General features: G+C 37.9%; 1 protein-coding gene across 1 annotated transcript; it reads left to right on the top strand.

The window, feature by feature from the left end:
• Window positions 1–1538: 1538 nt before the first annotated feature.
• On the top strand, window positions 1539–11043 carry LOC139138059 (uncharacterized). Its single transcript, XM_070706281.1, has 4 exons — window positions 1539–1728; window positions 6692–7003; window positions 10412–10663; window positions 10970–11043. The coding sequence occupies exons 1-4, from the start codon at window positions 1656–1658 to the stop codon at window positions 11041–11043; spliced, it is 711 nt and encodes a 236-aa protein (XP_070562382.1). The 5' UTR covers window positions 1539–1655.
• Window positions 11044–11355: the final 312 nt, after the last annotated feature.

The raw sequence follows: 11355 nt of genomic DNA, 5'->3' as shown, positions 1-11355 counted from the left end.
TAGATGCAAGAGTGGTAACATTTCGTAGTTTGGACTTCTCGGACTGACTTTCATATGACTAAAAATATAATAGATTTCTTAAACCCTTGTATGTCTTTGCTTATCACAAACTTTATTACAATAAAGAAACAAAATATCACACTTTTTGAAATAATGCGAAAATAACCTCACATGAGAGCTGAGATGTACATTGATCATTCAAAAGTTATATTATGTGACGGACACTGTCCCCCTTTTCTAAAACTCAACATTGCCCAACAATTACCCAATACGGCTTGCAAGCTAGGAAAGACAATTTTTTCATTCCTAAAGTAAATCTCTCTATAAATTAACTCAGTGTAATATATGCTGCAACCAAGCATTGGAATTCGTTACCTGACTCATTAGAAAAATTGAAAATAGAACCATCTCTGAGTTACAATTGAATCAATATCTTCTTTCTAGTTGATCTGTTTATTTATTCATTTTGTTCTGTCACCTGACTTTCACCATTTTGATTTAGATCTACATTTATCGTTTTCTGTCGTATTTAAACTTCAAATGTCAGCCTTGTGCAAATTCAACGTATTTCATGCAGAGCTTCTTTTTTTGGCCACAAGCTCGATTAGTTTCTCAGGAACTATTTTTGTGACTCCAGCCAGAATTATGATCTTCCTTGATTTGAAAAGCATACATTATGAATGTTTTTATTTGCGAATAAGGATTTATAGATATACGTAAAAGACTTAGGCGATGCGCATTAGCTTTAAAGGATAGGGGAGGGAGAGTGGGGAACGCTCTAAGGTCGAAGGCAATTATGATCAACTGTTAAGTGGCCTCGTCCCAGGCCAGTCCCACTCACAGCCTCGAACCCGGACAAATTTAAACTACAATAAAACAAGTATTATTGTTCAAGTAAATTCGTTGCTCATGCGCAAATGCTATGCAAACTCATTTGACCCAGAGCTGCCTGATGATAGTAAATTCACGTCTATAATATTTGGGGCTTACGAGTGCGACTGCAAAACATCCTAATTTCTGCCCTTAAGATTTGCACTAAGAAATAAATGAAAGACATCTAACAAAGGCCAAAAGCAGATGAAGATTATTTTCAAGTATATATAGTCACCAAATTTTGAAATGTGAAACGATTTGAAGCGGTAATTAGCATAATTGCATCGAAGCCTCGCATAATAGTGATAGTGATAAATAAATTATTTATCTTGAAGGGAATGGAGACACTGATTTAGACTGGTTCCTTGCATATACTTATTGTCGTCTCTTTGAATATTTCACTTATGTCTATTGTACCGGCATCTATAACATTTAATATGACTTGGGGACATTTGTGGCATTGTAGAAGGTCATTGCATATCTACATTAGACATGCGTTGAAAGGAGCTTTGTCCTTGGGACAACTTTGAAATAAGTATGTCGAGCGGTTGTGACATGCAAGCTTATGTTTGCAATTGACAAAGAAACGAATGTCAGCTGACAAAGTCCAACAAAAGACGAGGCTGAAATGTCGGGCACTTGTAACGCAAGTTGCTGAGGGTGTGTCGATGGGTTCAGTGTTCTTTCATTTGTGGCAGTGAAGGTGACATATACTTCAGTAGAACTGCGCAATAACTGCAGGCAGTAGTGAGCTGGATGGGCAAATTGAAGTCAGGCTAGCTATGTCGATGAGACGATCACAAGTGTCTATCTTACTGAATTTGGTCACCATCATTTTATTTGGCGGCATGACAGGTAGGTTGAACGCTTTCATCTATCTTTGTCTGTGTTAATCGTTTTGGTCTAGAAGCACGTGATCTGCATATCAATAGCCTTCGCGACTCTTAATGGTAAAGCTATGTAGGATGCTCTATTCTATCTGATGAGTTAAAACCTTTGCCGCTTGAAAACTTACAATGAAGGGTAATAAGCGCACTTCAACATTATCAAGCTATCGCCGACCACCTGCCGTCTTTCGGGTTTCCATATTTAGGCATACACGTACTTAAATATGTAATCAGGGAGCGTTCAGTTATTACGGCCGGGGGTGGGCCGGCAAAATCCGGGGGGTCACCTTGAATTCGAAAACTGCAAAGGGAACATGCATTTTCCAAACACCTCAGAGGGGGGGTCACTTAATTTTCATAACTATCCGTCCCGTCAAAAAGCACTTTCAGTGTTTAGAAATATTCTGAGATCTGAAAATGATTCGCTGCTTGATTTCATTCTCTGAAGTCATTTAACTGTAAATCCGAACAAAAGTATAATTATCTGTCACATGAACATCTTAACTAGGCAGCTCTGAGGCTTGTCTTATTGTAAATCGAGCTCACTGAGGGCAATGCACAATTCCTATTATTACATATTAGAGATATAGCAAGTTTTGTCAGGGATATTATTACAGTTACCTGTAGACTACGTACTAGTCCATGAAAAGTGAAATTATACTTTTAGGTGAAATTCCATTATCATAGTTGTGGTCAACATCTGAACTTTCAAATACCCTATTTGAATCAAGTACATTTGTAACAATTATCAAACACCTTTAAAAGCACAAATTAATTTAGTCTAGCATTGAAAAAAAGTTATTCATAGTTTTCTCATAGACTCCAATGTATAGTGAATCAACATTTTGGTGAAATTTCAAAATCCAATTTCTTGCACAAATATCAACCTTTAATCATCCTAATCTAACTATTACTTTAAAATGAATTATCAAACGTCCATAAATACACAGATTTAGATAGTTTTGAATTTGAAAAAAATTATTCATAGTTTCCTTATAGACTACCAAGTGTATGGTGAGTCAACATTACAGTGAAATTCTAAAATCCAATTTCTTGCACACATATCCATTTGTAACCACCCTTGTTTAATCAGGTACATTAATATTAATAATAGAGAGTACATAAATACACAGATTTACCTATTTTTGTATTTGAAAAAAATTATTCATAGTTTCCTCATAGACTCCTATGTATAGTGGTTGGACATTTTCGGTGAAATTCCAAAATATGCACCTTTAACCATAATATTCTAATAAAGTACAATTATGTCAATTATGTTAATTATTCACCGTCTGAATATGCACAACTACAGCAAGTTTTTCCTTGGAAAAAAATTATGCACAATTTTATCATAGACTCCCATGTATAGTGGATGAACATATTTGGTGAAATTCTAAAGTAAGTCAAATTTTTTGTCCACATACCAGTTGTAACAACCCTATTCCAATTGAGTACTTTTATGTCAATTATCAGATATCTGTAAATGTATAGATATAGTTTTGTATTGAAAAAGAATTACATAGTTTTCTCATAGACTGCCATGTATAGTGAATTAACATTATCAACAGCTGATTATCAATTAAATCTAAATATCATTTTGTACACACACGCTTGCGCAAAAATATTGCGATCCACCTGTAATTTCTGTCCAATCCCTTTGAGGGGTAATTTGAAAATTATAGCAAGTCAGAAGGGGAAATTTGAACCTTCACACCTTGTGAGATTGTAAGGAGAGTCGTTTGAAAAAATCTGAGAATCTTTTTTGGGGGATTCTATCGCTCCCCCTCCAGAGGTGTATGTGTGTTCAGCTTTACTCAAGCAATGTTGGGGGGGGGGGCTAATGAAATTTTTGTCATCTTAAAAGGGGGGTCATCAATTTTTTGTCGCAATTGGTAGGGGGGTTCACTTATTTTGACTGACGCGCAGGAAGATTTTGCCAGCCCACCCCGGCCATAATAACTGAACGCTCCCTTAGGTTCGGCAAAATATGCAGGACTGGCGTATTTTCAGCCAATGATGTAATAATGTATGCGGTACGGCTACAGCAGTGTCCTGGACTATGAGATTGCAGTCTTTGTCGAGCCAAGTCATTCGTCGTGTAGGTTCTCCTCTCAATATCTTGAGACAGTTGACACAGTCGTTAATAATTTCTGTTTTATTAATTATGATATTATTTCTCGTAAATCCGAACCGCCGAAATTGTTGTTATGGTCAGCAACATTCACTGACTGTCGGCTTGCAATGAAAATTATGTAATAGTACGTTTCGTCGTCTGTTCTGGTGTGTTTACTTTATACCAGTCAATGCCATGAAGATCTTGCTTTATCGAAATTGTTGTGCAAAATTAGCCTTGACGAACGTAAGGGCCTTCCAGTTACCGGCCATGTGCTTATTCGCCTGACCGAGGGGTGTAATCCTATGCAGTCACTTTGATATATGTGTAAATTTCAAAAAAAAACAGTTCGCATTATCATATTTCCTATATTAGTGTTATATGGTAATTCTACTGACTGCACATCCTATTCGTCCCAGACCTTCTATCACAGGGCTCGAAATTAGCGGTAGTCCCGCGTCCACAGACTACCAACATTTCCCTGGGGCTACCAAAATCCATGAAATCGTAGCCAACACGGACTACCAAAGGCCGCGACATAAAATTCAGTCAGTACTTGGCGTGCCATGTCGCCAAGTACTGACTGAATTTTATGTCCCGGCCTTTGGTTAACATGCCATGTCCGGTCAGTCACTTTGCAGTCAAATCCACTTGGAACACTGTGACATTACAGTAGGGCCAGACGTAAGCCTTGTTCACATTGGCAACCCAACTGAAATTTGGGCGGACGCAAAATAATCCTCCTTTTGGGAACAGATTTGGTCCGTGTCCGCACCTACCGGTACCTGAATTTGGGCCGACGTAAATTTGCCGTCCTTTGTGACCTCTGACCTGTCAAGTTCAAGATGGCGGATTTGAATACTGGCGCGCCGTTTCTACTGTTCATGATTTTCCGGCGGTTTTTACGCACAAGAAGGGCAAATATGACTACCACTCGTCATTTTATGTCTCCTCCGTGCTCCAGATAGTCCCACGAACCGCCATATTCTACGCCAATGCGTTACTCAAAATGAACATGTGAGGGCGTCAGCTGGGACCAGGGCCGACGTAACGTGTCAACACAGGCGTTTTGCGTCGGACCAAATTTTGCGTCGGCCCTGCGTCGGTCCTGAACCCCACTTCTCACTGGGACCAAACTATGTCGGCCCAAGGCCGACGCAGCGTGTCCACATTGGTTAGTTTACGTCGGTTCCGGCCAAGCATCGGTGCTACACTGACGCAAAGTGGTCAATCTGAACAGGGCTTATGCCTTTGGTATGCAAATTACAAAGACAACTGTGCAGTGAAACTTTGCAACAAAGTTTCAATATCTAAATTGATGTACTTGGATGACAGGCACGGGAAATGATGGCCAATGAAAATGCATTTCCATTGTATTTTGATCATAATGTATCAATCATAGACAATATGCCTCCTCCCTAAAGAAAGCCCAAGGTCCATTTTAAGCCTTGCTACTTTATGTCTTGCCGTGCTCAGAAGGTCGTGGTCGTTGTTATGACGACTGTCAAAATTTGCGTACAACTCTGAGAGTGAACGAGTTGTAAATAGGTCACCAAACTTTCGAGTATCACAGTTGTCCATTAGGCTCCCAAAAAGATCGCTTCTGGTCACCGCGTGCCTCATTTCAGAACCTGTGCGTCATGGATTTTTTGGGGGCTACATGCTCATCAGTACAGCTATCCTTGATATCCCGTTTTAGCATGTCCAAAAATGCTAAAAAGAAAACGGAAGTATTATGCAGCTAGTGATAAAAGACAATAACTGTTGCATCAATAGTGCGAAACCAGCATAGTTAAGAATGAAAAAAGACAAAGAAAAGAAAACCACGTCGCCTGATCACTTTTACTGAATGTCAGGGACCAGAAACATTTTTTTTTTTGGGGGGGGGCTACCAACTTCAGAAAATGGTAGCCCAAGTGGACTACCAGGGAAAAAAGTTTATTTCGAGCTCTGTATCATACATGTGATTTGTATTGTTCAGTAAAAAGTGTACAGGGGCAGTATTTTTGACACTTACAAATTTGCATTACTTTAATGCGCAGATGTAAGAGTGATAACATTTCATAGTTTGGACTTCTCGGACTGACTTTCATATGACTAAAAATATAATAGATTCCTTAAAGACTTGTATGACTGTCTTTGCTTATAACAAAATTTATCACAATAAAAAACACAATATCACACTTTTTGAAATAATGAGGAAAACTAGGTTCATATGACAGCTGAGATGTACACTGATCACCCAAAAGTGATATTATGTGACGGACACTGTCCCCCTTTTCCAGAAACTCAACATTGCCCAACAATTACCCAACACGGCTTGCAAAGAACGACAATTTTTTCATTCCTAAAGTAAATCTCTCTATATTAAAATAACACAGTCTAATATACGCTGCAACAAAGCATTGGAATTCGTTACCTGACTCATTGGAAAAAATTGAAAATAGAACCATCTTTATGCTAAAATTGAAGCAATATCTTTTTTCTATTTGATCTGCTTATTCATGTTGTTTTGTCACCTGACTTTCATCATTTTGATTTAGATTTACAATTTTCGTTTTCTATCGTATTTAAACTTCAAATGTCAGCCTGATGCAAATTCAACGCATTTCACGCAGAGCTTTTCTTTGGGGCCACAAGCTCGACTAGTTACTCAGGAACTGTTTTTGTGGCTCCAGCCAGAATTATGATCTTCCTTGATTTGGACTGCATACATTATGATTTTTTATTTGCGAATAAGGATACGTAAAAGACTTAGGCGATGCGTACAAGCTTTAAAGTAAATTTGTCGTTTGATTGCGGTTTCTCTCTCCTACAGTTGCACGATTAGATGTGACATTTTTTAACTTAAAGGCAGTACCGAGTTTAAATTCTGCTGATTTTTTCATCGGTGGATACTCAGCTGGTGACGCCATAACAACTGTAGGTACAAGTTTCTCTTGTGGCAGAATCCTAAACACAGGTACGGGATCTGACCTCCCTTCCGGGTATCGGTCTGAAAGCTTCGGTGTCTACGCAAGGAGACTTTATTTACCTAATGGTGCCAGCAGACCAGGCGTGTACTACTGTGATGCCAATGCTAACACGGGTGAAACTGAGCGACTACAAACAGTATTGGATGTTGAAGAAGGTAACGTCTTAGTAAAAAGAATGGTTCTCAGTGTTTCAGCCATGATTTTTAAACCCGGGGACACTGCGTCCCTCTCCTGTTTATTTTTGGGGACATTTTGCATATTTTGGACAACATATGTCTGTAGTCGATCAAATGTTGTATAAGTTTTGTAACAAATTAGTTTCAAAAAACAAAAGTCAAGCCATCGGGACCCGCTTCGCTATGCTTCAATTTCAGTAATTGTAGGCTTAGCAGTATACCGTATCTGTCGCCAATCAGAGCTCAGTCTATCTACAAGCAAGTGATGATATCGAGTGAACCATTTTAAATAATTCTAGTTACAGACCCGCAAGTACGTAAACATCAGCCTCAAAATAATCATGCAAAACAAAGGCCACCGTCAGTATCACATATTTTAATACTTGCAGACTATACCCAACACAGTCAATTCATGAATGCACCGGAGGGAGGTGACCCGCAGAACGCGAGAGTGTGGGACGACGGCTCCGTTTTGGGGAAATTGTCACAAAGGCGCGTCCTGGCTGCAACACTGCCAGTTCTGTTATATCTTGTACTGTAAAATAATAATGTTACAGTATTTTCAGTAAGGTAGAACTCGTCATGGGGGACAGATATTCGGACTCTCAAATTTTTACAATTCTTTTCTAAGCTACCGCTTATGGGGGCACATTTTAAAGCTCTTGGAGAAAATAAACTTTTTTGCCGTCTTAGTTTTTCGAAAATCACAAATCTAATTAGCTCACGTGTTTACACACGCGAGCTAATGTCATAGCGATGTCTGTCTGTCCGCCCTTGTGTTTGTCTGTGTGTCTGTGTTATAAGTAGTGTGTCTGTCGGTCTGTTTACACGATAACTCAAAATCGCCAGAACGGATTCAAGTCAGATTTGGTAGACAGGTACCATATGCTAATTGCAAGTAGTCATTAGATTTTTTGTTAGTGTAGCTTGCATTTTAATGAAGTAATGAACTATCATTTTTTTCATATAATGGTGTCCTATGGAGACAGTAATGACAGTATCGACATATATCAAGAAATACTGCACAAAATTTAATGACACTTTTCACTGATGACAATCTCAGAACATTATGATGATACTGTGACTGTCATGTCAATTATCTGCTCATTTATCTTGAATATTTAATGAACATTTTAGTGTTATCGGATTATGGATTGGTATGATTGCCATTATTTTGTAACTAGCGATATAGCTCTGAGATTCCTACACCAAATTTGATGATACCAGCAACAAATATTGATCTGATTTATATTTTGGCAATGACAAGACAATAAATAACTCATTTGCATATTTAGTGATTTTTTTTAATTAGTCATATAACTCCGAAATGACTGCACAAAATTTGATGAAATCTGCTGCAGATGCTGAACTGACAGGTATCTGACTGAGTTGTGAAGCATCTAGTCGTGTGAAGTTAATTATGGGTTCATTTGCATATTTAATTAACCTTGTAATTAGAGATATAACACTGAAAATACGACACAAGATATCAGACTGCGTTCAGCAGCATTGACTTGTATGAAGTTAATTGAGTGTTTATTTGCATATTCAATGACCTTTGTAATTGGTGATATAACTCTGAAATTCCTGCGACAAATTTGATGAAATCTGCTACAGATATTGGTCTTATAAATATCTAATTGTCACATGAAGCACTGAGCAGTGTCAAGTTAAAAAATAGCTCATTTGCATATTTAATTAACCTTGTAATTAGAGATATAACACTGAAAATACGACACCAAATTTGCTTAAACCTGCTACAGATATTGATCTGATAAATATCTAATTGTCGCGTGAAACACTGAGTAGTGTCAAGTTGATTAAATGTCCATTTGCATATTTAATGAACTTTGTAATTTTTTATTTTACTCCGAAATTACGGCATTAAATTTGATGAAACGTGGTACATATTTGATCAGACAGATATCTTATTGTCCAGTGAAGCTTTGCGCAGTGTCAAGTTACTAAACAGCTCATTTGAGTATTAAATGAAGTTTTTGTAATAAGTGATTTAACTCCGAAAGTACTGTGCTAAAGTTGATGAAACCTGCTTCGTATAATGATCTGACAGATATCTGATTGTTCTGTGATACGTACTACTAAGTAATGAAGCTTGTTGTAAGCCACGTGAGCACATTCATTTCACACCTGATTTTTCCCATAGAGTTTAGACAGTGATTGCGGCCATTTTGAAATTCAAATATCACAAAATGTGGGCAAATTCTTTTCCCTAGTTACAAACTTTGCACGATGACCCCTGATATTTATTGTTAATATGGTGAGAGAAAGGTGGAAGGTTTCACTGAAGGAAGCTTGAGTAAAAGTGTCGGTCTTTAACTTCCGAGGCCCATACTACCTTCACATTAACATTTTCCTCTGTCAACCTTGGCCTGAGAGGTTTAACAGCTGCTATTTCTGGTCTGTTAGGACACCAGAATGCATTATTCAAAATTAAATTTTCATGCATTGATCTTCATCATAGATCGTTGAATAATGCTTCTATTGTCGTAATTACCGATGCATCAGATTCTGTATTTCGACGGCCTCCCAGTCCTTTGAAATTCTTCTATCAGACGGACATAATCGTTTTTTCCATGGGGTTACGATATTCAATTATATTTTCAAAATGAAGAATGAAGTTTGCCAGTAATGAAAAAGCTCGTTGAAGCGCTGCAAAATTAGATATAGAAAGGAGCATCAATTATCCTGACTGTAGCTTGTAGCTGATATTCGCGTTATTCTATGAAACAACGGCATATTGTTTCATGTTCAATCGAGAAAATTCTCTGTCAGATTCGTACTCACAACGTATGGCACCTATCCACCTATTGAGGACATCATAGCCGACATTGTTTGGCGAAATCCCCACACCAAATGATTTAGGGCTACCTCGTTTTCATATCTGAATATCTTGAATAATTGTAAGATAATCGTCGTTAAACTGTCAACGTAATAGCTTCTAGTAGACATATTTTGACCGCAGTCCCCTGTAGTATACTTGCTCGAATATTGATTTCTGTGATGAGATGTTTTATGTCTCCTAGGCTACTTAACATGGCCAATAGAACTAAAAGGCAAATTCACCATAATCTTCATTGTGAAATAACCTATTAATCCTTTTTGGAGCAACACAAGACTGAGACAATTTCAACATCATTAGCAGCAGTTTTTAATATATGTTTGCAAGAAGTGCACAGACAAGAATAATAGAGGACGTACACGTCCCGTGCAAACTTTGGTGTAGAACCCTCAGCACTGAACAGTGAATTCGACAACAGTTCATTGAACCACAAAGAATCAACTTGGCTCTCCTAAGATAAATAAAAGACCAAGATATAAAAATTCATTTTTGAGTAATTAAATACAATCTTTTGTTGTTTTTATAAGCTGAAGTGAAACCAGAGGGTCCAACCAAGACAGTAAGTTGGGGAGATGATGTAACACTGACCATGACGACGTCCATATCAGAAGCCTTGTTGAAATGGAGACACAACGGGATTGAGAAATCAGAATGGAATGGTCAGAGCAGCATTACGATATCATTTGCAAAGCCTAGCGATGCAGGAATTTATGAGTGTTACAGCAGTGAAACACAACGAAGTCAAGGAAAGCATGGCTTTATGAGACTGATTGTTAGAGGTAAGATGTTAGACGGTATTCAACGAAATATCATCTCAGCATCTAATGACAATAGGCCAATTGAGAACGTCGTCTTCATAAAACGACACTGTGGAATATCATTACTGATTATATTTGTAGTATTTTAGTGGCCTATTCCATATACATACTTTTTATCGTTCTCAGCAAGTAGTGACAACAATTTTTGACAATAACATAACTTGAACCTCTGTGTCGAAGTTCTAAATATTGTGTTTGCAAGTATTTCCATGTACGACCGAAAAGTTTGCTTGCTTTCAAAATTTGATGGGTTTTGTTTAAAACCAGAGTGTCCAAACGGAAAATGGCATTTACCGGACTGTCTCCTGTCCTGTCCGACGTGTTACAATGGAGTTGGCTAAACATTACCCTATCAGCTTGAAGTCTGCTCTCAGTACAATCATACATAACATTACTCTATTCAGAATGCTATTCCTGCCATAACCATGCCCATTGCTACCTTTTTCACATCACATTTGTTAAACGTCATTTTATATCGATGCAGTGCGTTTCCTAGCATAAACTAAGCTTCTGAAAGGAAAAGTTCGCTCGACATTGGATTCACCCTTTTAGCCAGTTCCGATTGCAATGTTAGAAAAGTGACAAAATTTACGATCTTTTTCTTCTTTCCGTGTGCTACTTTAAATACTGACACATTCCCTTGGATTAAATCC

This window comes from Ptychodera flava, chromosome 8 (assembly GCF_041260155.1).
Source record: "Ptychodera flava strain L36383 chromosome 8, AS_Pfla_20210202, whole genome shotgun sequence".
Lineage (NCBI taxonomy): Eukaryota > Metazoa > Hemichordata > Enteropneusta > Ptychoderidae > Ptychodera > Ptychodera flava.
The sequence above is the reverse complement of the archived record's forward strand: the minus strand, read 5'-3'. Positions and strand labels throughout refer to the sequence as shown.